Source organism: Phyllostomus hastatus, unplaced genomic scaffold (genome assembly GCF_019186645.2).
Source record: "Phyllostomus hastatus isolate PE091 unplaced genomic scaffold, TTU_PhHast_1.1 phas_contig_37, whole genome shotgun sequence".
NCBI lineage: Eukaryota > Metazoa > Chordata > Mammalia > Chiroptera > Phyllostomidae > Phyllostomus > Phyllostomus hastatus.
In genome coordinates, this window is record NW_025333867.1 from 8,256,035 (window position 1) to 8,283,787 (window position 27,753).

Below are 27,753 nucleotides of genomic sequence, written 5' to 3' on the forward strand. Positions count from 1 at the left end.
ATTTTATTTATTATTTTTAGAGGGAGGGGAAGGGAAGGAGAAAGAGGAGAAAAACATCAATGTATGAGAGATACATTAATCGGTTGCCTCTTGCACATCCCCAACTGGGGACCTGGCCCACAACTTAGGCATGTGCCCTGATGGGGTATTGAACCCAGTGACCTTTTGATTCACAGGCCAGCACTCAACCCACTGAACCACACCAGCCAGGGCTATTTTGGTTTTTCAGGTTCAGTTGTTGATAGTTGCGAGTTTGTTGTCATTTTACTGTTCATAGTTTTTTATTTTCTTTTTCTCAGATAAGTCCCTTTAACATTTCATATAGTAAGGGCTTGGTGATGATGAACTCCTTGAACTTGACCTTATATGGGAAGCACTTTATCTGACCTTTCATTCTAAATGACAGCTTTGCTGGATAGAGTAATCTTGGATAGAGGTCCTTGCCTTTCATGACTTGGAATACTTCTTTCCAGCCCTTCTTGGCTGCAAGGTTTCTTTGGAGAAATCAGCTGAGAGTCTCATGGGAACTCCTTTGTAGGTAGCTCTCTGCTTCTCTCTTGCTGCTTTTAAGATTCTCTCCCTATCTTTAATCTTGGGTAATGTAACTATGATGTGCTTTGGTGTGTGCTTCCTTGGGTCCACATTTTTTGGAACTCTCTGAGCTTCCTGGACTTGCATGTCTAGTTCCTTCACCAAAATTGGGAAGTTCTCCTTCATTATTTTTTCAAATAAGTTTTCAATTTCTTACTCTTTCTCTTCTCCTTCTGGCACCCCTATGATTCAGATGTTGGAACATTTAAAGTCGTCCCAGAGGTGACTAAGTCTCTCATTTTTTTTTATTTCTTCTTTCTTCATTCTGTTCAGGTTGAATGTTTATTCTTTCTGTTCCAAATTGTTGATTTGAGTCCTCGTTTCCTTCCCTTCACTGTTGGCTCCCTGCATATTCCACTTTACGTCATTTTGTATAGCCTTCACTTCTTTTATTTTGCACCTACAATCAGTTTGTGAGCATCCTGATTACCAGTGTCTTGAACTCTGCTTCTGATTGGTTGGCTATCTCCTCTTTGCTTACTTCTTTTTCTGGAGTTTTGATCTATTCTTTTATTTAGTCTATATTTCTTTGTCTAGCACACCTGTTGTTGTAAGGGGCAGAGCCTTAGGTGTGCACCAGGGTGAGGCAACTTATTTCCCTGCATTGTGACACTGTATGTGAAGAAGGGGTCAGAATGGGAACAATGCTGCTTGCTTGGCTCTCAGCCTGCTTTCCTCTACTACCCACAAGTGAATTGGGCCCTTCTGGTGCTGATTCCCAGGTGGGTGGTTTTGTGTATGTCCCAGGACCCCATGGGTCCCTCGACAGACTGTCCTGTGAGACTGGGAGTTTTTCCCATTGCCACAACCCCTACAGATTTTACAGCCAGAGGTTTTGAGGCTTCATTTTCTCATTCTGAAACCCTGGGTTGCACAGTCTGTCTTTTTCCCCAGTTGTTCCTCCCAGTTTATCCACATACAAATGTGGGATCACCAAGTACACCTGCCACCGCCTCATCCTCCCAGTCTGCCAGCTACCACCTTGCTGTGCATCCTCTCTGCCCCAGCTGCCCATCTCCACCCCTCCTTTCAGTCTGGATGTTTCTTCTTTAACTCCTTGGTTGTCGGACTTCCATACAGTTAGATTTTCTGGCACTTCCATTTGTATTTTGTTTTTACTTTGGTGGTGATTCTTCTTTTGGTTGTGCGAGGAAGAAAAATATATCTACCTATGCCTCCATCTTCGCCGGAAGTTGAACAGTCTGTTATTTTAATTTATAAAAGCAATTGTTTATTTTTATAGTTATGTTTTATTATACAAAATACATAAGTACAGGTTCCATTTAAAAAGAATCAAATTGTGCAGAATCACATACAGCAGCACTTTAGTTGTTTATTCCAACCACCACTTTCTTCCATTCCCTGGAACAGTAGTCCCCAACCTTTTTGGCACTAGGAACCAGTTTCATGGGAGACAACTCTTCCATGGACTGGGGTGAAGGAGACAGTTTTGGGACAATTCAAGTGCATTACATTCAAGCTCACCTCCTGCTGTGCGGCCCAGTTCCTAACAGCCCCCAATTGGTACTGGTCCATGGCCCAGAGTTGAGGATCCCTGCCCTCACACAGCATATGTGGTTTATCCTTTTATTCTCTCTAGGTATTTGCATATACATTCTGGAAATTTATACACACACACACATATGGTCTGTCCACTAAAAGTCCAGCCATTGTTAATATAATGAGAATGGTTTGTGTGACATTGATGTAACCTGACAGCCAAGGACAGTAGACTGGAACGCACATGTGTGAACAATGATGACTTCACTGTACTAGTCAGTGGGGGCAGTAGACACCATTGAATGAGTATGTGTACTGTGTGGCCATCACATTCAAAATTACTGAGCAAAAAGAGCAACAAATCTACATCAAATTTTGCATTAAGCTTGAACATTGCTCCAGAAACTATTCAGATGATTCAGAAGGCTGAAGCTATATGCAGCTGGTGATTGGCAGCTCCATCATGACAATGAGCCCACTCATGTACCATGTCTTGTGCAGAGGTTTTTTGTGAAATATCAAATTGCTGAAGGTGACTCAGCCCCCCTACAGCCCCAATTTATCACGCTGTGACTTCTGGCTTTCCCCAAACTAAAAACACCTTTGAAAAGAAAGATATTTGACTGTCAGTGAGATTCAGGAAAATATGACAGGGCAGTTGATGACGACTGGGAGAACTGTGTAAGGTCTCAAGGCACCTGCTTTGAAGGGGACTGAGGTGTCATTGTCCTAAGTACAATGTTTCTTGTATAAATATCTTCATTTTTGTATAAATATCCTTCAGTAAATATCTCCATTTTTCATATTATATAGCTGGATACCTTCTGGACAGACCATACACACACACACACACGTACATATATACACATGTTTGTGTATACATAAAATATATAGAAGATATAGGATCTAAATATAGAAGAAAAGGATCAAACTCTTAAGTATTGTTTTGACTTATTTTTTTTTACTAATAACAAATCATGAAGATCTTTCTGTGTCATTATATATTAGTTTCTGCCTCTTTTAAATGGCTATATATTCTGTAGTTTCAATGACTCGAAATTTAGTATATCTACTTATGATCCATGTGGGTTGTTTCCAATTTTTCAGTCTCAAAAACTAAGGTGCTCCCTGGCTGGTGTTGCTCAATGGATTGAGTGCTGTCCTGTGAACTGAAAGGTTTCCAGTTAGATTCCCTGTCAGGGCACATTCCTGGGTTGTAGGCTGGGTCCCCATTTGGGGGAATGTGAGAAACAACTGACTGATACTTCTCTCACACATGGATGTTTCTCTCCCTCTCTTTATTCTTTCCTTCCCGTCTCTCTATAAATAAATAAATAAATAAATAAAATCTTACAAATAAAACAAAACTAAGGTATAAAAAACTCCTAGAGATAAATCTTTGAGAATACATGTGAACAGGATAGACTACTAAGAGCAGAATTGCTGCAAAAGTTATATGCTTTTAAAAGTTTGATAGGTTGCCCTGGCTAGTGTGGCTTAGTGGATTGAGTGCCGGCCTGTAAACCAAGAGGCTGCTGGTTCCCTTCCCAGTCAGGGCACATGCCAGGGCTCCAGGCCAGGTCCCCAAGTGGGAGCATGCAAGAGACAACCAATGGATGTTTCTCTCACACATTCATGTTCTCTCCCTCTCTTGCTCCCTCCCTTCCCCTCTATCTAAAAGTAAATAAATAAAATCTTTTTTAAAAGTTTGACAGATGCTTCATTTTTCAATAAACTTCACCAATTCATACTCTTACCCAATACTGCACAGGGACTGCCTACTAGTCTGCATTTTCACCAACACTTGATATTCCCAATCTTTCAAAAATGTTAATCTAATAGATAAAAAAATTATAATAAATTCATTTTGCTTTTCGCTGTTAGTGAGGCCAAGTATCTTTTCCAAACTTCACTGTCCATTGATGGATTCATTTTGTCATATTTCATTCAAGATTTTCACATTTGTGTTAAGTGAGATTGGTCTATAATTTTCCTTTCTTTTATCTTCTTTTTCAAGTTTGGGGATCAAGGATATAACTAGTCTCATAAAATGAGTCTGGGAGTGTGCCCTCTTTTCTGTTATCTGGACAAATTTTGTAAGATTGGAATGATTTATTCATTGAATACTTGATAGAAATCACTGGTAAAAGCCCTGGCTGGCGTAGCTCAGTGGATTGAGTGCGGGCTGCGAACCAAAGTGTCGCAGGTTCGATTCCCAGTCAGGGTACATGCCTGGGTTGCAGGCCATGACCCCCAGCAACCGCACATTGATGTTTCTCTCTCTCTCACCCTCCATTCCCTCTCTAAAAATAAATAAATAAAATCCTAAAAAAAAAAAAAAAGAAATCACTGGTAAAATGATCTGGATATGGAATTTTCTTCATGGCAAGAACTTTCATCACTGATTCAATCTTTTTAAATGGCTACAGGAATATTCAGGTTTTCTAATTCTATCTAAGTCAGTTTTGCTAAGTTCTATTTTTTCCTTAAAATTTACCCATTTTATTTGTTTTAAAATTAATTAGCACAACTGTTTTGTGCTAATTAATGTTTTCTGTTTTCCTTGATGAGTCATAATTAGTTGATTTTATTAGTTTTTTTAAAGAACCAACATTTAACTTTTTGGATCCTCTATTAGCTGTTTTCTATATCACTAATTTATGCTCTTCTCTTATTATTTACTGCTTTCTATTTGCTCTAGGTTTATTTTGCTATCTTCTCCAGATGAATGCTTATCTAATTCATTCTCAGCCCTTCATAAATATATATATAGACTATTTTTACTAGTAAGTACTCCTTTGCAAATTCTGTAAGCTTTAATAAGTAGTGCTTTATTAGCTCCAAATATTTTCTAAATTTCATTATTTTTTAACCCAATTGGTAATTAAAAGTATATTTCTTAACTTCTAACCAATGGGATTTTCTAATTATCTTTTAAGATTAATTTCTAGCATAACTGAAATGTAGTCAGAGAATGCAATCATTCTTTACATGATTACAGTCCTTCAAATTGGTTGAGACTCCTTTTATTTTCCAGTACATGGTCAACTTTTGAAAATGTTCCATACGTTCTTGAAAAGCCTTCAAAGGTGTATTCTGGAGTAATTAGATGCAATATTTTATATATTCCCATTAGGTCAAATGTGTTAATTATGTTGTTCAAATTTTCTATATCCTCACTGACAATTTTTTTCTGTTTCTTCTACCAATTAGAGGGAAATGTGTATTAATATCTCCAACTGTGATTGTGGATTTGTCTATTTACTCTTTGAGTTCTGCCAATTTTTGCTTTCTATATTTTGATTTTATGACCATATAGATATCTAAAGCTATTATCATTCTGATGAATCAAACCTTTTATTATCATGAAATATTACTAAGTAGTAATACTTTACTGCCTTAGTGACTATCGCTCGTGCTGTCCATTTGATTGCTCTTGGCTTGCATTAGATATCTCTGTTTAAGTGTAAGAGGCTGACAATCCTTTTTTTTCTGACTGTCCAAGTTTTTTCTTTTTTTGTATTTTAAAATTGCTGTTTGTCTACTTGTTTTGTTTACTGTAGTCTCCTTTTCACGATTCTAGCATTATGTTGCTGTAAGACTTATGACAGCAGCTTTTTTCCTGAATGTGTATGTTGGGCAAGTTTCTGTTCCTCTTTGCTGGTTAATTGGTAACAATATTTGACATACTTCTCTGACTCCAGACCTCAAACTTACTGCTTCAGCTCAAAAGCAGATGCTGCTCCCATTTGTGGCTTAGCATAATGGAATTAGGGGGAGAAGCCAACTTTTATGACTGGTATAACTGTGGATCTCAAATAACTCCCTGTCAATGTCCCAGGTGACCATGATGTTGCCTCTCTATATTCACTCAAAACTTGCTCCTCTAGCTCTCCTTCAGCATTATGTTCTGGGTTAGCTTTTCTTTTTCTGTTACATGTTTCAGCAAATATACTTTTGTTGGCTTTCTATCTTTCAAGAATTCCTCAAAATGACTAATCCACCCAGGATATTTCCTGTTTTATTACAGAGAAGTTGTGCTTTTGTTTTCATATTACTATGTATATTTTCTCTCATTTCATTAGTTTTGAAGGAGGAATGGGTCCAGAATGCCAAGTTGATATCTGCATAAAACTGCTCATTTTGTTTTATGTGGTTACCAAGCTAGCTTACCTCAAATCTCAGTCACAAATTACATTGCTTTGATTTTCATGGTTTAAAATATATGCTTTGATATATTAACATTTTTAGCATTTGCTATGTTACCTACCTTTAAACTCTTCACATCCTCCTCTATATCTTCTTTTAACTGACGTAAATAAAAAGGTCTAAATTTTTCTTCAATGCCTATATTAAGAAAAACAGTACTTTAAATTTCTTAAATATTTTCTGAAATAAAATTAAAATATTAGTGATCTATTATCTTTGCATTTACTTTAATCTGTGGGAAAGCAGTAAAACAAAACTTTAAATGCCAAATCACTGGCTTTCAGAAAAAGACTAACAAGATTAATAACTTGGTGACAGAACAAGGGATAGTACAACAAAGCACTCCTGTGAACTGGCATGCAGTGTCTCTGGCTGTGAAGCATAAAGCCCTAGCTATTGTGAGTTCATTTCCAAGTGAACAAGGATGGGTGGACTCTTTGTTTCTGTCCCTCTGATAGATTTACCAGAGGATAAAATACTCAGAATAAAATTCACTCAAAACTTTGGTATAAAGTGTTAGAGCTGTTGGCTTTAAAAGAAAAAAGCAATGATCACTTTCTGGAAGATATAGTAGACATACTTTTCCTTATTTCTCCCTCTAAGTACAACACAAAGCCCTACATATTATACATAAAACAAATATAAGGAGACTCTGAAAGGAGAAGAGACAAAGGCAGATCAGCTAGGGACTTTGGGATCTGAGAAAAGACATGACAATGAGTTCACTGGGATTTCTTTTTTGCCACGTAGATTCTAGACTTAGTCCTGAAGAAGCTGGCAACCCAATACCAAAAAAATCCAGCAAAGCTACTTTTTCTATCCAGAGGACTAAACAAGGGGCATCCTAGCAAGATATAAAACCTTTAGTCAATAACCACACTCCAACCAAAGGACAGAAAAAAACTGTTGCTCCATCGCCACCCCTACCAACAAAGGCTGATTGTGAGCTGAGACTTCCAACCTCACAAGACAGTAATAAGGTGCCCCAATGCACCAACGAGGGTGATGTCAGAGAGATCCAAATAGGAAACCAGGACTTTCCCTTCTGCCAGATGGTAATGAGCCCCTCCGCTTCTGTGGTGTCAGTGAACTACAATGGCAGACTGGATTTGACCCTCACCTTGCGGTAACAAAAAGCCCCTTCTCTATCTTAATGGGTAAGTGTCAGAAGAGGCATAGTGGGGAGTCAGGACTTTCACTCCATTGCAGTGTCCATGGAGACCACGTGAACTCTGCAGGAACTTCCACACCTGACCAGTAGTAACAAGGAGGCTTCTCCACCTCAGATGTTAACAGGGCTAAGTGGAGAACCTGCACTCCCCTCAACCTGGAACCAACAAGGTGGCAAAACCATCCCACTGCCAAAATCATGTCGGATAAAGCCAGCTAAAACGGAAAACTTAAAGAAGATCCAGAATCTCATAACATAGTAAGAAAAAGTGTAAGTTTCAATAGAAAAATCACTAATCATACTAAGAACCATAAAGATCTCAAACTGAATAAAAAAAAAGACAATAAATGCCAACACTGTGATGGCAGAGATATTAGAATTACCTGTCTAGGGCTTTTCAACAGCCACAATAAAAATGCTTCAATATCAGTTATAAATAAGCTTGAAATGAAAAATAGAAAGCATCAATAAATAAATAGAACATATAAAAGAAATTTCAATAAAACTTTTTAACTGAAAAATTCAGTAAACCAAAATTAAAAGCTCAGTGGATGAGCTCGACAGCAGAATGAAGGATACGGAGCAAAGTCAGTGAATTAGAAGACAAACTATAAAAATGACCCAATCTGATCAAGAGAGAGAAATAAACTCAGGGAAAAAAATGTACAGGAGTCAGGGACATGTGGGACTATAAGAAAAGTACTAGTATTTCTGTCATCAGAATCTTGGAAGGAAAGGAATAGGGCTGAAAAAAGTACTCTAATTTGGCAACATACATAAGCCTATAGATTAGAAAAGTTGATCAAAACTCAAATGAATAAACCCCCCAAAATCCATAACAATACAAATAACAATTAAACCTCTGAAAAATAAAGAGAACATAAAAACCTTGAAAGTGGTCAGAGAAAACTACTACCTATAAGGAAAAAAACAATTGGAATGACAGAGGAATCAGTAAATGAGTGGATAAAACAACTATGGAACATTTACACAATGGAATACCACTCAGCCATAAAAAAAAAGGAGAACAATTCTACCCTTTGCAACAGCATGGATGGACCTGGAGAACATTATGCTAAGTGAAATAAGCCAGCCAGAGAAAGACAAATACCATATGCTTTCACTTATATGTAGAATATAATGAACAAACTGAACTAACAAGCAAAATAGAGACAAACTCACAGATGGAGAGCAGGATGACAGCTATGGGGGCAGGAGGGCCAAGGGGTTGGAGGGATGGAGCAAAAAAAGGAAAAAGGACTCATGGACATGAACAACAGTGTGGTGATTACGGGGTGGGGGGTTGGTATAAAGAGGTTAAATGGTAATGGAAAAAATACAATAAAAAATTAAAATTTCAAAGAAAAAAAAGTATGACAGAAGATTTCTCAACTGGAACCATGGAGGCCAGAGGAAGTAGCACAATATTTTTTAAGTGCTGAAAAAATAACCATCAACCCAGAATTCTACACCAGCAAAAATATCCTTCAGGAATAAAAGGGAGATCAAGATATTCTCAAATGAAGAAAAACTAAGAGAATTTGTCTCCAGAAGACATACCACAAAAGAATAGCTAAAGGAAGTTCTCTAAACAAAAAGAAAAATGATAAAAGAAGATACCTTGGAAAGGAGGAAGAAATAAAATGTACAATATGAAAAAATAACACACATTTGGTCTTTTCATCAGCTTTTGTTGGCTCTGGGCAGGGAGTTTGCCAAATCCCTGGAATCCCCTAAATGATAAGAATGTCTGTATATGCTAGTGAGATGGCTCCTGGCTGGAGAGGTAGGGGTGAGGGGAAACTAGACAGCTTCAGAATGGGAACTGTCACCAGAAACACCTCATCATAATTAGAGTTGGAACTTTCAGCACCACCTCCTGACCTCCATGAAGGGAAGAAGGACTGAAGATAGTTCAGTCACCAATGATTTAGTCAACTGTGCCTAGTCTACTGAGGCCTCCATGAAAATCTCTAAACAAGAGTTTAGAGAGCTTTTGGGTCAGAGACTACACTGAGGTTCTGGAAGAGTGGTACCTCCAGAAAAGGCATGGGAGCTCTTAAGTACCTCCTACCCCCGCAAATATTTTGCTTTATGCTTCTCTTCCACTTGGCTGTTCCTGAGTTGTATCCTTTATAATACATCTGCATATAAATCTAAAATTATCTCAGAGTAAGAACTTCAATGAAAAACAAAGTGAAAAAGAGCCCTGGCTGGTGTGGTTCAGTGGAGTGAGTGCTGGCCTGTGAACTGAAAAGTCACAGGTTTGATTCCCAGTCAGGGCACGTGCCTGGGTTGTGGGCCAGGTCCTCAGTTGGGGGTGTGTAAGAGGCAACCAGTCCATGTTTCTCTTACACATTGTGTTTCTCTTCCTCTCTTTCTCCTTCCCATCCCCTCTCCCCTTCTCTCTAAAAATAAATATAATTTTTAAGAAAAGTGAAAAAGAAGTTAGAAAAAGGAAATCAAGCCAGAGGAATATTCAGGCTGACTGAACAAATAAGCAAATAGGCAACTAAATCAAAGTACTCTTCTAATCCTTTGGTAGTAAGTGGTAGGTGGGGCTTCATTTCTGTTTTCTCATAGCTGAAATATAAGGACAAAATGCTTTACAGGCTCCTAAGTGCTTTCCCACTATTTATTTTTTCTTCATCTGATTTTCTTCTTTCCTCTGCCTTTAGGATCTTAGCAAGATCCTTGGTAACACAGAGGAATGGGAAGAGGTGCAAGCATGTGACAAACCCATATCCTTACCTTCTTCCTCTACTATAGGCCCAATCTAAATGACAAAATATATATCCAAAGATGCCAGCTACACAAAAGGAGGGAAAAGAAATAAAAGAAGCTAAGAAACAAAAAGGCCAATGCAAGCAACCCAAGTTGTATCATTCAACAGATGAATGGATAAAAAAATGTGGCATATCCATACAGTGAAATACCACTCAGCAATAAAAAGAACATCTGACATGTGCTACAACACAGATTAACCCTGAAGACATTATGCTCAAGTGAACTAAGCCAGTCACAAAAGGACAAATAGTGTATGATTCCTCTTATAATGAAGTACCCAGAGTAGTCAAATTCATACAGACAGAAAGTGGTATGGTAGTTGCCAAGGGCTGGGAGAGAAGAACACTGGGGATTTGGTGTTTAATGGGGACAGAGTTTCAGTGGGGAAGATGAAAAGGTTCTGGACATGAGTGGTGGTGATGGTTGCACAACAGTATGAATGCACTAATGTCACTGAACCGTACACTTAAAAATGGTTAAAATGGTAACTTACAAAGGTCTGTCCAGAAAGTATCCAACCATGAACTATGAAAAATAGAGACATTCATTGAAGAAGATACAAAAAACACTGTACACAGGACAATGATGCCTCAGTCCCCTTCAAAGCAGGCATCTAGGGACCTCACACAGTTCTCCCAATCACCATCAGCTGCTCCATCGTATTTCTTGAATCTCACTGACGGTCTGAAATCTCTTGCCTTTCAAAGGTGATTTTACTTTTGGGAAAAGCCAGAAACTGCAGGGTGCCAAATATGGGTTGTAGGGGGCTAAGTCACCTGGGGGATATGATATTTCACAAAAAAACTCTGCAGTAGACATGATGCATGAGCAGGCACATTGTCATGATGAAGCTGCCAATCACCAGTTGCCCACAGCTCTGGCTGTTTTGGTTGTATTGCATCTATCAACCAATGAAGAACAATGAGGTAGTACTTATTAATTATCTGGCCTGGAGAGGTGTACTTGTGATGGACAACAACTTCCCAATCAAAAAACACAGTTAACATGGTCTTGATCTTGCTGCAACATTGCCATGTCTTCTTTGGGCATGGAGAACCAGGTGACATCCACTGGGATCATTTCTGGACCACAGCTGTAGACCCACAATTCACCTTTGGTTATTGAGAAAATCTGGTTAATTAGTAGCAATTTGAATGAAGTCACTGGCAACTGCAGCACGATGTTCCTTCTGCTCAGGTAGCAGAAGCTGTGGAATGAATTTTGCCACAACACCTTTCACACCAAGATCCTGCATCAAAATCTCAGACACAGTAGTTTTTGGAATCCCCACATCAGCTTCTAGTTCTTGCACTGTCAGCTGCCGATCGTTGTTGACTGCAGCCTGTGTACATTCAACATTCTCAGGTGTTCTGGTTTTGCAGGCTTTCCAGAATGTGGTCACTTTCAACAGATTCTAGACCATCTTTGAAGCATTTGTGCCACACTTTTATTTGCACTACACTCATTGCATTGTCTCTGGAAGCCTTCTGAATTATCCAAATAGTTTCCACAGAGGAATGTTCAAGTTTAACACAAAATGTGATGCAGATGTGTTGCTTTACTCACTCAGTCATTTTGAATGTGATGGCCACACAGTACACATGCTCACTGAATGTCTACCACTCCAAATGACTAGTACAGTGATGTCGTCATTGTTCACAGAGGCACATTCCAGTCCATGCTCCTTGGCTACCAAGTTATATCAATGTCATGCAAACCACTTGTTAAATTAACAATGGCTGGACTTTTTCCGGACAGACCTTGCATATATGTGTGTTTCAACACAGTTTTTAAAAAGTTAATTATGAAAAAACATGCTTTTGGGAGGGATGGAATCTTTTCATTGAAGAAAATGTTTGAAATCTAGATAATCAGTTTGAAATCAAAAGTGAAATTCAATTTTCTGAAGACTCAAAGCAACTTCGTGATAATAGGAAAAATGGCCACATCGGTAATGGTACAGTCATAAAAGATGCCCTTACCAGCAAATGTTGGCCGTAATTCTGGATCTGCCTCCCAGCACTGCTCCATGAGGCTGATGATTTCCTTTGGGCAGTGCTCAATGATGTCCCCCTCATCTGGCCTGTTCCCAGATTTAATGCACATTACCAACTGCTGCTCAGAGATAGCATCTATAAAGCAAAGAGAAACTTAAGTTTAGACTTTCTTTCAGGTCCTGCTCCTCTCAGGCAGGGAGGTGACAGAACTTGGACAATGCCACTAACCTCTCTCTGCCTAGGATATGCTTTTAGTAAAGCAGCCTTGTTTGCACAGGGAAGAATGGTACTGTGGCAAGGAGCCACACAATGTCTTAACTTCTGTAGATGAAAGAGAAAATTCACAAGAAAACTGCCTACTGGCAGAACAAATGGAATATTAATGAGAGTGACTTAAGATGTAGAGTAACATTCAAGAAGTAACAAGAGGCCTGACCAGTGTGGCTAGTTGGCTGGGCATTGTTCCTCAAAGCAAAAGGTTGCCAGTTCAATTCCCAGTCAGGGCACATGCCTGGGTTATGGGTTCTGTCCCTAGTCAGGGAGCATATAAGAGGCAACCATTGATCTTTCTCTCTCACATTGACATTTCTCTCGTTCTCTTTCACCCTCCCTTCCTCTCTAAGAAATAAATAAATAAAATCTTAAAAAAGCAAAAGGAAGTATGAGGACCTTTACTAGAAGGTCAGAGAAGGCTTTGTTGAGTGCAGAAAAATAAGGAGTTATCCAAGTAAAGAATGGGGAAAAAGGACGTGGTGGGGAGGATTACGGGCTAAGGAAGTAGGGTGTAAACATATTGGAGGTTCCATAAATCATGATGTATCCCAGAAATTATGTTTGGTATAAGTGAGAATATTGACTAAGAAAGAGAGGTAAGGAATAAGGCTAGAGAAAGAAGCAAAACCCAAATCAGATAGGACCCTGTATTCCATACTGAGGAATTTAAACTTTATCCTTAAGGCCACAGAGAGTCTTGAAAGGATTTTAAATAGACGAGATGGCCACATTTCCTTTGGGAGGACCAGTTGGGCTGCAGTGTGAATGGTGAGTGCATATGAGGAGCCTACAGCAGAAATACAAAGGGTTTGACTCAATAAAGTCCAGTAGTGATAGAAGTGGATGATTCAAGATGTATCTTGAATTATGTATACTTTGAATTTATAGGTTTTGATGTCTCACTGGATGTGGGAGATGAGGAACAAGGCTGAGTCTGTGATGATGAGTGTTTTTCAATGGGAAACTCAGAAGATGGATGGCGATGCCATTGTTGAACATAACAAGAGGTGCAAAGCTGAGTGGGCTACAGGGAGAGCAGGTAGAAGATAAATTTGTTTGGGGGGATGTTGCTTTGGGGTTCTTCTGGTACATATAATAGATCTAACAGACAAATGGATATCTAGGCCAAGGCTAGAGATAAGAGATTTGAGAGGCATTGGGCAAAGTGGTGGTTGTTAAACTGTGGGAGCTAATAATCCCCCAAAGAATGGGTAGGAAAATGTCCATTAGTTTAGGCTCTTAACAAACTGAAGAATGACTACTCATGTATCCGTTCTCCTGCATGAACCATGTCTGTCTCATCTTTACATTCCCAATTCTGATTAAAGTGCCTATATACGTTCTGAAATAATTTTTGAATGGAGTAAGTGAATAGATGAAAGTATGACATGTATGCCTTGTAGTATGAAAGGGTAAGTCCTCATAAATATAAGCAAGCACTTTCTTGTCCATGAAGAATCCTAAAATTTTACAGTACCTCCCAAGCTTAGATACATCATCCAGGCTCCTATTTGTCCTGTGACCCTCAATTCCTAAACTGAGATTACAAAAATTTATAGAGCACCTGCTATGTTCCTGGCACTATGTATGTAGATACTTAAGAAACAGCAGTGAATACACCAGGTGTGGTCCAAGACCCTGGGGAGCTTATAGTCTAGTGGGTAAAACAGACATTTGATGAACAATTTTAAATTTTAACTGACTTCATTGAAGACCATTATTTTATTTAACAATTTTGATGAATACACAAATCTCACTCCTTCATAAATGTCTTACTTTCATATGGCTCCTTATTTGCAAATATTGCCCAAAGGACTATGGCAAAGCTGTACACATCTGACTTCTCCGAAGGCCTGGCATTGATGTCATTCAGGTGCTCAGGGGCCATGTAGTAGAGGGTGCCGCCGTTTTTCTTAGAGAGACTATTCATTTTTCGCTGCTCATTATGTTCCTCTTTAGTCAGCTTACTCCAAGTCTTGAAGGAAGCAACGCCAAGATCAGCTATCTGCAAGCGATTAAACAGAACAATGAGATTGTTCTGTGAAGGCTACATGCAAATCAGATTTGTCTTTAAATTTGGGGCCCATCCAGTAGATGTGAGGCACAGTGAGTTTTCCAGAAATGGTTGCACTAGATAGGGTTAAAACAGCTACTTCTGAACATTCACAGAAACTTCGTATTTCCCCAGCCATCTAGAAAAATCTCCCCTAAGAAATGTCCATGTGAAATCCTGGTATCTCAATTCTTGTGTAATTTTTAAAAACCTAGGAATTTTGCTGGAGGGGTTGATAGGAGGGGAAGAAAGGAGGCAGAACAGAAGGCATTTCTGACATGAACAACAGAATGTGTGTTCTAATTCCTCATTGACTCTGCTTATGTTTTTCAACTATTTCTGGAGGTAGGGGGAAAAAAGTTCTTCTCAGCTGATTTGTATAGAGGACAGTGACTAGGTACTGCACCTTCTAATTTCCCAAATGGTGCCCAAAAGCCCATGGATGCAAGATTCCAAGGATTCCAAAGCCACACTGAGGATAAGGGCTGTGGTGCTACTTGTTTTGAGTTGGTAGCCTGAACCTAAGAGAAGATGGAAAGGGAAGGAGGAGAAAAACAGACAAAAAGCAGAGAGAAAAACATCAAGGTCAGACACAAAACACAGAGATAAGTGGCAGGGGAAAATGGCAGAATACAGAGTACAGTATACAGAATACAGTATAGATACAGTACAGTATATTCTGTATACAGAATACAGTTAAGAAGAAATCAAAGGTGACAGTTTCACTTTTGCCTCCAGGAATCCAAGCATTTGAGGATGAATTTTGGTATGTGGTTATTGTTAAATCCACAGATTCTAAGAGATGTGCTATTAATATAAAGAAGGAAGCTTCTTTTTAAGACAGGAATAAAAATCCGCCCAGGACTAGAGCTAAATGCTAGAGGCAGAACCTTCCAGCAGAGAGGGATGCCTGTGAAAGCAGTCCCAGAGGCCTGACCCCTGGACTGCTTCCCCTGTCAGATGCTGGCACTTGGATTCCTGCTGCCAGAGCCAGTAAGCTACGATGACCCCACCTAGGTAAATCTTGGTCTCCTTGAGTGAACAACAAAATCCCTTTCTCTTGTTCCCTTGCTTTCAAAATGAAACATTAAAAAGTACAGATGAAAGTAAATGAATGCATAAAAACTACAAACTCCATCAAGTGTGTGTACATTCCTTTTCAATCCTTGGTAGAGCCTTTGGGCACCACCACCAGTTAGAAACTGGGCTAGGTCTCCCTTTAGAGTCACCACGTACAAAAATGGGTTTACAGTGAAGAATTAAAACTAAAATTGCCTCAATCTTCTACAAGCCTTTAGATTACAGTTTACGGGTTTACCTTAATGTGAAAGTCGTTGTCAACGAGGATATTTTCAGGCTTTAGGTCCTTGTGTATTACACCTTCTCCATGTAAATAGCACATCCCTTCAATGGTCTCCAGAATTATCCTTCCTTTTACAGAAAGGGGGATACTGATCTAAAACAAGTAACATTAAGTCTATGAAACGGAAAAGTATTCAAACTGGCCAAAGCAACGGTTTCATTCCAGAGTAGTGGGGTCTGCACCGGAGGATACAGTTACCAGGTTCCTTCTATCCCACTCTGCAGCACTGCTGGAGTTGTAAAACAAGCCCCCCTTCGAAGAAAGAGTTCATCCTATGTGCTAAGGGTATTAATGGTCTTTTTCAGTATAAAACTAAAACTTCCATGACAATATGGCATTATATAAAAACGCTAACAATTAAGCTCCTTGAGAAAAAGTCATCATCATCATAATTATTTAGGATGTATGCTTACTACTTAGCATGGTGCTTGGAATGATTGGTGGATGAATAGATAAATATACAAAAAAAACCCCACCCAAATCCCAGATATTCTCTATGATATACTAATATAATGTTCTAATATGTATTAAATATGTGAAAAATATCATGGAAATATATGTATGAAATAATGTTAAAAGAAAAAAGAATATAAGAGAATGTGCTCCTACTGATTAGAAATATGTAAAAATTAATCTACAAGGTAACATAATGCAGTTAATTCTGAAATGAATTTAATATCTATTCTGTGATTTGTTATCAGGTACTTCAGGTCTTCATAGAGTCCCAGGTCAGTCTTACAATTGTATTCTAGTTATATGAACATCTATGTTTAACATAGAGAATTCCAGTTTCTAGTTAGAGTAGGTAAACATTAGATTTGCTTAACATCAAAAAACACAAACTCTCACTCTGTGTGTGTGCGTACACACAGCCCCCAGTTTACAAATAGGCAGTTTCCTAAAAACATATGGATATGTTGGTTATTGGTAAACAGGAAAAAAATGTAAATGATGGCTGTAAGATTCCCATGTCAACCCCCCAAACCATATCTAACTCATAATATAGCTGAATGCCAGTATCTATGCTGATTGCTACTATACAAAAAAATTGCCAGAGATTTTCGGGTCTTTCATGGAATACCTTTGGACTTAGGAAAATGCCAGGTAGATCCCTTTCTCATCTCTTTGTGCCTCCCTCCCTCCATCCTCCTGACTTTCTTCTTTAGCCCCAATTTGTGCACCTTGTCTTTGCCTGACCCCCAGAAAGCCTACTTAGTTCATGCACCTGATCTAGTTTTGGGGAGAAGAGCAATCTGATCAAATGATATGACAATGTGTACAAGTGATTATCTTTTATCTTTCCCACAGGTATTTGTGAGAACTGTCTGTGATTTAAAAGAAGAACTGCCACAGTTTCAGCAATTGTGAGGTCAGGGGGAAAGATGGGGAAAAGAGGGCCATCTGCAATAAAGACAGTCATATCAACCACTCCCACAGGCAAGCTATGCTTTGTCAAGCCCAGTTATTTGCAGGTTCCCAAAGTTGGCATACTCTCGTTCTTTTGCATATGCCATTCTCTCTGCCTGGAACACTTTCTTTCCTAATTCTCAGCTTCAAAACCTCTACTTGTCCCTCAGATTTTGGCTCAAGCATCCTTCTTCTGGAATCCTCTTATATGCCACATGCTAGGGTGTGTGCCTCTCCTCTGTTCCCATAGCACACGACGAGGTTGTCTATCAAAACATTGCACCCCATTCCCTTGACTATCTGTCCCCTTTACTTGTCTGTGTATTTGCTACTGCTTCCTGAACAACTAGCACAAGGCCTTGCTCTTAACAGATAGAAAAACTTCTTCTTTGCATAGTTAATTCTGTTTAACTTTCCTTCTAATTTTATTCTTTTTTATTTTTTTAAATATATTTGATTATGTTATTACAGTTGTCCCATTTTCCCCCCTTCACTCCCCTCCACCCTGCACCCACCTTCCACGCACATTCCCCCCCTTTAGTTCATGTCCATGTGTCATACTTATAAGTTCTTGGCTTCTACATTTCCCATACTATTCTTACCCTCCCCGTCTATTTTCTACCTAACATCTATGCTACTTACTCTCCGTACCTTTTCTCCCTCTCTCCTCCTCCCTCTTCCCTGTTGCTGACCTTCCATGTGATCTGCATTTCTGTGGTTCCGTTCCTGTTCTAGCTGTTTGCTTTGTTTTCTTTTGTTTTTGTTTTAGGTGTGGTTAATAATTGTGAGTTTCCTGGCATTTTACTGTACATGTCTTTTATCTTCTTTTTCTTAAATAAGTCCCTTTAACATTTCATATAAGGGCTTGGTGATGATGAACTCCTTTAACTTGACCTTACCTGGGAAGCACTTTATCTACCATTCCATTCAAATGAAAGCTTTGCTGGATAGAGCAATCTTGGATGTAGGTCCTTGCTTTTCATGACTTGGAATACTTCTTTCCAGCCCCTTCTTGCCTGCAAGGTCTCTTTTGAGAAATCATCTGAGAGTCTTATGGGAACTCCTTTGAAGGTAACTCTCTGCTTTTCTCTTGCTGCTTTTAAGATTCTCTCCTTATCTTTAATCTTGGGTAATGTAATTATGACGTGCCCTGGTGTTTCCTCCTTGGGTCCAACTTGTTTGGGACTCTCTGAGCTTCCTAGACAGACTTCCTGGAAGTCTATTTCCTTTTCCAGAATGGGGAAGTTCTCCTTTATTATCTGTTCAAATACTTTTCACTTGTTGCTTTTCCTCTTCTCCTTCTGGCACCCCTATAATTCAGAAGCTGGAATGTTTAAAGATGTCCTGGAGGTTCCTAAGCCTCTTCTCATTTTTTTGAATTCTTGTTTCTTCATTCTTTTCTGATTGGATGTTTCTTTCTTCCTTCTGGTCCACTCCATTGATTTGAGTCCATTTCCTTCCCATCACTATTGGTTCCCTGTACGTTTTCCTTTATTTCACTTAGTGTAGCCTTCACTTTTTCATCTAATTTGTGACCAAATTCAACCAATTCTGTGAGCATCCTGATTAACAGTGTTTTGAACTTTGCATCTGATAGGTTGGCTATCTCTTCATCACTCAGTTGTATTTTTTCTGTAGCTTTGATCTGTTCTTTCATCTGGGCCTTTTTTTTTTTTATCTTGACACACCTGTTATGTAATGAGGGGGGAGCCTTAGGTGTTCAGGGGCGGAGCAGCCCATTCTCTGGTTGTGAGGCTGTATGTGGGGCAGGGGTCGGAGAGGGAACAATGGCACTTGCTCTGCGCTCTGCTGGATTTCAGTCCCTTCCCCTGATTCTCACAAGGAAATTGGGCCCTTCTGGTGCTGATTCCTGTGTGGGTGGGTTTGTGTATGTTCTAGGATCCCGTGGGTCTTTCCAATGAACTCTCCTGTGAGGCTGGGAGTTTCTCCTGGCACCTCAACCCGCACAGGTGTTCTCAATTGGTGTTTTGAGGCTTTATTTCCCTGTGCTGGGACCCTGGGTTGGGTAGTCTGTCTTACTCCCCAGTTTTGCCTGGTTTATCTACACATGAATGTGGGATTGCCTGGTCCACCAGCCCCCTTGTGCGCCACGCCCTTCCACAATCCACAGCCTCACTGGGTCCACCTGCTGCTGGCTTGTGTGCTTGGGGTCTGTCAGCCACCGCTTTGCCATGAACCCTCTCCACCTGTCCACCCAATTCTGCCCCTCCTACTGGTCTGGATGAATGTGTCTACTTTAACTCCTTGGTTGTAGGACTTTCATACAGTTCAATTATCTATTAGTACTGGTTGTTTTTTGTTTCTAAATTGTTGTTGTCCTTATTTTGGTTGTGCAAGGAGGCAAAGTGTATCTACCTAAGCCTCCATGTTGGGCAGAAGTCCAGATACAAAAACTTTTAAAAATGGTTTTGAGTTACTTGGTTTGGCAAAGTTTTTATTTTCCTGTTGTTGGCTCGAATATTGTAGATTTAAGCTACACGTCTCTTAAATGGTATCTGCATATAATCATTGATATCCCTTCCTGTCATATAAGTCTTCATAGGATAACTTCTTTACTCAGTCAATATTTAATTGTTATTCATTATACCTATAGCCCACATCAGACCATGTGCTTCATGAAGACAGGGCCTGTCTCTGAATTGTGGATCTTAGAGTGACTGACAAAAGGGACATGGACACCTGTCTTCAGGGACTGAGAGAAGGGCAAGATTACTTCCTGAGCAGGGAAAATCAAGGAGGACTTAATGAGGGATTGACCAGAAAATCCAAAACATCTAGCAATTCACAAAAGGATTATTTTACACCAACAAGCAACCACAGAAAATGAGTAATAACCCTAACAGACAAGAACACCCAAGTCACCACATCTGTACCAGGCGCAGCAAAGGCCCCCATACCTCAGCTTTCAGCACGTGCATCAGGTTGCCTTTTTCCATGTACTCCATCACGAGGCAGTAGTTGCCCTCCTCTATGATGATACCCAGCAGCTTCACCACCCGCTCATGTCTCAGCCTGTGCATCATCTTGCCCTCCTCCAGGAGGGACTCGTTGTACCTATGGGAGGAGAAGGTGCTGAGTTAGCCCTGCTTCCTTTTGTGTCCCCGACAAACACAGTACACGTCTTCAGGGCATTTCCATCCCAGGTGCTTTTGTCACTACTTGTTCATGTGCTGATCTCTGCCAGGAACTGACTACAAGCTTTATTTTTTTTATTATGTATTTATTTATTTTTAGAACATATTTTTAAAATAGTTGTTCAAGTGCAGTTGTCTCCATTTTACCCCCACTACTCCCTGACTACAAGCTTTAGATGGCAGAGTGTTTTCTCCTTCCCAATGACTCGCAGTGAGTGTTCAAGAAATGTTAAAGTGGTGGGCAAATAAGTGAACATTAAATAAACAGCAGCAATGACACACCTGCCTGAAAAAAAGGCTGTGCTGGACAGTATAACAAAAAATGCAACCTCTCTCATTACCACTCTGGTAAGAATGGAAAGAAGTAAAACAACACTACCACTTGTTTTAAAAAGAGGGTTCCTGGAACCACTAATCAGGGAATCACTTTTGTTTTCTTTTCCATACTTAGGACTGGTGCTTACCAAAAGTGTGAAGCAAATCTATCTCACTGATCCCTCCCATTTCCTTTTCATTGCCTTCCTCGTCACCCTTGGTCTCCTTCCCTTCTCTTTCATTATTTACCAGCTGTAAACTTTTCATTAGCCAGCCTCAGAATCCTTATCGGCCATTTAGGGATAACAACCACCTTTCAGGGTTATTTGACATGAAGCCCGTATATTGACAATTACTCCATGGTCTGCCTCATTCTAAAGCCTGTGCCATCCTTTTCCACTACCCACTGCTGCATCTCCACAAACACTGCTTCCTACCACCAGCCCGCAATCTGTCCACCACCCTGTTCCCAACTCACTCCATGCACTTCGGCCCTGTGTACACCTTTTTCAGTATTACGAGTCCATGGGATCTGTGTAAACACAAAGACACCTGTCCGAAGCCCCCACTGTCTAGAGGCTCCGTCTCCAGGAAGTCACTAGATTTCATCTTAATATCATCCAAGGACATGTCTGGTTTCCTTCCAAATGCTCCAAATGTTCAAAAATACACCACGTTTTTTCACCTCAGAGCTGTTCCCTGTAATGAAAACAAGAAAAGATCTCAGTGCAACAAATTAATTATTCAAAAAATGAAGTATACCTTTATTTTTTGAGGATAGACTCATAGTCTCTATGATGAACTATTTTCATATTTCTAAGAATTACAGAAGACAACAATTTTTATTCCTTAGACTTTCATTTCTGGTAACACAGAGGACTAAAAAATTTTGAAAGTCCTCCTACTACAAAGGACTTATATATGTTGGGAAACATAACACAAACACCTATTTCAATGCACAGCTAGTTTCAGCAGAAAGGACAAGCAACACTGGGACTGAAAACAAACAGGGTGCTGGCCACAGGGACATGGCCTACGTGGAAGCTGCTATGGACTGAATGTTTGTGTCCACCCCCAAATTCGTCTGTTGAAGTCCTATCTCCAATGTGGTTGTATTAGGAGGTGGGGCCTTTGGAAGATAATTAGTTATGAAGGTGGAGTCCTCCAGGATGACATTAGAGTCCTTAGAAAAGAAACAGAGTTTTTTCTCTCTACCATGTGAGGATACCATGAGGGGATGTCCAGGAAGTGAGCCCCTGCCACACATGAATCTGCTGGCACCCTGATGGTGGACTTCTCAGCTTCCAGAACTGTGAGAATTGTCCATTGTTTAAGCCACCCAGTCTGTAATTTGTTATAGCAGCTGACTGATAAGACAGTGGCTCTCTGGGGTACTCCTAACCTTGCTACTCAGAGGTCAGAGTTTAAAGCCCAGACAAGGACAAGAGCTGAGATCAGGAAATGCAAGAGGGTTGAAAGAAAGATTCCCCCCTTAATGTGACACTCCTCAATGTGCTACCCTACCCTACAATGAAAGGATGGACTAGAAAAAAGCAGTCCACTAGTACAGAAACTTGTCTTAGACTGGGTATAGGGTATAAAAAAAAGTCTCTGTAAATTAATAACCTTGGGCCTATCCTTAGATAGATTTGAACCTTGAATCTAGAGACCTCTTATAACTAAGATCCCCCAAACTAAGAACTTTTACATATAAAGTGATCACAGACTAATGGCATCCCTGGATTATAAGGCTAAAGCAAACAAAACTCAATCAAGCCAGGCCACACAAAACTCCCAGAAATAAAGAACTAAGTTAACATGAGATCCCTTTCTAAAATTATAAAATACAAAAGAAAAAGTTCATCATAAATGAACTCAGTGGATACAACAAAGAGCAATGTTAGGCACCAAAGAACTTCAGGTAATTAAACTGCAGAATAGCCTTACATTGATTATGAACAACAAAAAAAAATTTAAAGAATATAAAAGGAACAATACACTATGTCAAAAGAACAGGAAGATGTAAAAAGGATGAGAATTTGGAGAATTTGTACATCAGTACTATAAAATATACAATGTATACAATCTCAAAAGAGAACTATTTGCTTGCTACATTTTTCTCTGCTTTCATTCATTCAGTTTTCCTAAACTGAAATGATGAATAAAAATCCATGGGGTAGCACAATGAGATACTACTACACACCTACCAGAATATTCTAAATTGAAAAGGCTGACACCACCAAATACTGGTGATGGTATGATACAACCAGAATTCCCATACATTGTCGGTGGGAGTATAAATTTGTACAACTACTTTGGGAAAAGGTCTGGCAATTTCTTATAAAATTAAACACATACCTACACTATTACCCAACAATTCCAATGCCAAGAGAAATAAAAGCATTTGTCCCAAAAAACTTGTGCAGTGTTCACAGCTGATTTATTTGTAATAACTCCAAAATGGAGACAGGTGTCCATCAATAAGAGAATGGGTAAAACAAAGAAAAAAGCCTGTAGTATATTCATACAACGGAATACTACCCAGCAATAAAAAGAAATGAACTACTAATAATACGCGCAACAACGTGAGTCACAAAAACATTGTGCTAAGTAAAGTAAGCCTTATACAAAAGAATATATACTATATAACTCAATTTACATGAAGTTCTGGAACAGTCAAACTAATTTGTGTTGTTAAAGGAATGCTGGTTGCCTGGGAACAAGGTAAGGATTGACTGGGATGAGGCATAGGGGAGCTTTCTAGGGGAAAGGTAAAGTTCTAGCATGTCAGTGGGGGTTTAGGGTTATACAGGCTTAAGTATTTGTCAATATTCAGCAGGCAATACCCAAGAATTAAATTTAAAAAATTAAATTTTACATCAAAAGAAAAATCTGTAAACATATTGAACTCTAGTTAGTGATATGCATGCTGAAATATTTAGGGGGAAGTATACTGCTATCTCTGATGTACTTTGCAGATAGACTGGTGAATAGACAAAGGGATAAGTGATGGGTGGTTATCTGATAAAGTAAGCAGTGTAAAATAGCATAGAAGGTGGATATATGTGAGTTCACTGTAAAAACTTTTTAACTTTGCACTTTGAAATTTTTTATAATAAAATGTTGGGGGTAGTTTTAAAAAATAAAAGTACCTGGAAAAGTCTCTGAAAACGCCTAGGATGACAGCGGTCTAGGCAGCTGGGCTCAGGTAACCAACGTTCACCTTGTATAAAGGCTGTGGTGGGCCCTGCCACCCTGACCATGGGCACCTATGGGAACAGGCCCTTCTATCTCTTGTATGATATCTAGCCCTATAATTTATTAGCCCTGTGCCTTGGGTACTTTACAGAAGCCTCAATTTTCTCATTTTGAAAAGGAAATAATGACTGCCTCATTGGACCAGGAAGTATTATATGAAAAAAGAATATTTGAAAACTCATTTGTTGCCTGCTTTATCGCTCTGGCTACAGTTGGCCCTGCCACCCACATTCATCCACATTTACTAGACTTTGAGAGTGGCAAGGTGCCACTGGGATCACTCTGCTCAACAGTTCTCCTGACAATCCTCGTGAGAATGAGTGGGGTTGGAGGGTGTAAAAATAAAACATATTTTAGCATTTGTTTTAGGCCTCCTTTTCCATTTCCTATAGATTCTCTGCAGCATTAAAAACCCATCTTATGAGGGTAATTTATCCCACTCTCCCCTTGCAACCTTTTTAGCGTGCATTCTCCTGGCCAGATGCTGCTCATCCTTTGGCATATTTTCAGGGAAGCCATCCTAAGTCTTTCCATTATATATTCACAGCATCCTTGAAACAGTTAAGTCAGATGTAATTTGAGAGTTTTTTAAAATTAAGCTCACAGAAGGCAGGAAACTCTTGCACAGTATCTCCAGTGCCTGGCACACAACCTGACACATGGTAGTTGATCATTAAATGAACTTTTAAAAGAACTATTTAATTGTCCCAAAATGAAGGACACACTTAAATGAATTATAGCATATTCATAAAATGGAATATATGGTCATTTGAAATTGTAGTCTGTAAGTTACATATACATATGTACAAAAAAATGACATAGTAAAAGATACCAAAATGTTAGCAAGGATTATATATGGATGGCAGGATGATTTTTACTTCTTCTTTACATTTTTATTAGATTCCACACATTTTCTGCAATAAACACAATTACATTTATAATAAAAATTATTTTAAAAAATTCAAATCCTCATTTGAGGATGTTTATTGATTTTATGTGCATTTTTAAATATATGTTTTTGAAACACTATTACAATGGCCCCATTTATTTTCTCCCCTTTATTCCCCTCTGCCCTATACCCCCTGCTCCCACCTGCATTTCCCCACCTTAGTTCATGTCCATGAGTCATACATATAAGTTCTTTGGATTCTCCATTTCCTATACTATTTTTAACTTCCCACTGTCTATTTTGTGCCCACCTATTATGCTTCTTATTCTCTGTACATTTTCCCCCCATTCTCCCCTTTCCTCTCCCCAATGATAACGCTCCAGATGATCTCCATTTCTGTGATTCTGTTCCTGTTCTAGTTGTTTGCATAGTTTTTGTTTTTTAGGTCCAGAAGTTGATAGTTGTGAGTTTACTGTCATTTTACTATTCATAGTTTTTGCTCTTCTTCTACTTCTTAGATAAGTACCTTTAACATTTCATATAATAAGGGCTTGGTGATGATGAACTCCTTTAACCCGACTTTTATCTGGGAAGCACTTTATCTGCCCTTCCATTCTAAATGAAAGCTTTGCTGGACAGAGCAATCTTGGATGTAAATCCTTGCCTTTCATGACTTGGAAAACTTCTTTCCAGCCCCTTCTTGCCTGTAAGGTCTCTTTTGAGAAATCAGCTGAGAGTCTTATGGGAACACCATTGAAGGTAACTCTCTGCTTTTCTCTTGCTGTTTTTAAAACTGTCTCCTTATCTTTAATCTTGGCTAATGTAATTATGATGTGCCTTGGTGTGTGCTTCCTTGGGTCCAACTTGTTTGGGACTCTCTGAGCTTCCTGGACTTTCTGGAAGTCTATTTCCTTTTCCAGATTGGGGAAGTTCTCCTTCATTATTTTTACAAATAACTTTTCAGTTTCTTGCTCTTCCTTTTCTCCTTCTGGCACCCTAGGATCCGGATGTTGGAATGTTTAAAGATGTCCCGGAGATTCCTAAGCCTCTCTCGAGAATGTTTATTGATTTTAGAGAGAGGAAGGGGGAGAGAAAGCAAACCAAAACCTTTTGGTGCATGGGATGATGTTCCAACCAAATGAGCCACCCAGGTAAGGCTAAAATTTATTCTTTAAAGGAAATAATGCTTTCACTAACAAGTTCTTTATTCTTAGGAATCAAATTAGAGATGCTGATAAAGATTATGTACATACAATGATGTTCCTAGTAACATTACAAAGAGCAAAAAACATATAGAATAATTTACACATCCAGAGGAAAGAATAAGTTTTGGCCCATCCATACTCTGAAATATATCTATCAGGTTTCAGAAATGATGCTATAGGTGAATGTTTTAAAAACATTTAAAAATACTCACAGAATAAAGAAACAGAAGGAATTACAACCATGCTCTGAAATATGCCCATTTGGGTATAAAACTTCAATTTTATGAGTTATATTTGGTATCTCTCCTTCTGTCCAGGTTTTGCCTCCTTAAATTTGCCAAGACAACTAAGATTTAAAGGGCCTTCAGCAAGCATGATAGAACTCAGGTGGCCTCCAGGTGGGTCTGCAGCACTTTATGAGGTGTTTCCCATCCCAAGTCAATTCTTATAGTCTTGCAGTTTGCTGGTTTAGTTTAGTCTTTCTTAATCTTATGAATCTTTTTGATTGTTTCAAATGATTTTTTTTCACTCTTTTTTCCCATGAAAAATTCAACTTTAGAAGCACTGAATATCTTACGAAGGCCTTGTGAACCTAAACAGGTAGAAACCACATTATAGAGCCCTGTTACACAATAATCAATGAAAGCACACTGGCCTATTATATCATGTAATAACACCTAATTTCAGCTAATTGTGTCCATTTCAATGGGATAAATGGATATTAATTCAGAGACACAGAGAAGCAAGTCCCACCCCCCAAATTGACTAAAAATTCCAAGAAATTCCACAAATTATCTATAAGGCAGAGTGAGCCTATATATCAAAATATTCAGATCTATATAAAAATATGTTTATCAATTATACTTCAATAAAACTGAGGAAAAATACAAATAAAATAATTAATACACCCCGAATAGGCAGAATTAATTTATGATATTAACAGTAGTGGTTACTGCTAATATCATAAATTAGCAGTAGTGGTTACTGCTAGGTGGGAGACAGGAGGTAGTGAATGAGAGGAGGCATGGGGGTGGGTTTCAGGAGTGATAGCAATGTTCTAATTCTTAATCTGGGTAATGTTTACTTTGTAATACTACATAGAGCTGTGTAGTTATGATCTGTGCACTTTTGTCTATATGTTATACATAAATAAAAAAGTTTTTTAAATTATTTAAAAATATTCATATTTATCTTTCATAGGTAGGGGACAATTTTTTTCAATTCAATGATGACCATAAGGAGCCTGACAAAAATGTTGGTTGCCTACCTGTTATTACCACCTGTCCCCTTTCCCTGCTAATAGGACTCTGATTTTACTCATGTATCTCATGTGGACTTCTCTCAAGTTTTTTGGATTATACAGCTTGATGCTTTTGTTTATACAACTTGATAAACAAGAGCTCTGAACAAGGAAGACCCAAATGATGAACAAGAGACAAGACTGAAAGAGTTTAACTGCATTATCTTGTACATGAGCGTGTTATGATCCTGTGAAGTTTCAGTCTTATCATTGCAATTCACAAATAAAGAAACTAAAATTTGGAGTTAAATGATTCACCTAAAGTGGCAGATCCTGGAAG

At 38.9% G+C, this 27,753-nt stretch overlaps 1 protein-coding gene across 4 annotated transcripts in view; it reads right to left on the reverse strand.

The window, feature by feature from the left end:
• The window catches only part of RIPK1 (receptor interacting serine/threonine kinase 1), a 39,420-nt gene that overhangs the window by 9,280 nt on the left and 2,387 nt on the right, over positions 1–27,753 (reverse strand). For 2 of the 4 annotated variants that reach the window (XM_045841706.1, XM_045841708.1), the window contains exons 1-6: positions 21,300–21,441; positions 20,270–20,426; positions 15,900–16,037; positions 14,305–14,533; positions 12,241–12,390; positions 6,362–6,438 (exon numbers count right to left, since the gene is read on the reverse strand). In XM_045841706.1, coding sequence (XP_045697662.1) covers positions 6,362–6,438; positions 12,241–12,390; positions 14,305–14,533; positions 15,900–16,037; positions 20,270–20,426; positions 21,300–21,430 — 882 coding nt within the window. In that variant the 5' untranslated portion in view covers positions 21,431–21,441. Of the gene's footprint in view, positions 1–6,361; positions 6,439–12,240; positions 12,391–14,304; positions 14,534–15,899; positions 16,038–20,269; positions 20,427–21,299; positions 21,521–27,753 lie in introns of those variants that run through there. The other 2 variants (XM_045841707.1, XM_045841709.1) reach the window with 2 other exon arrangements.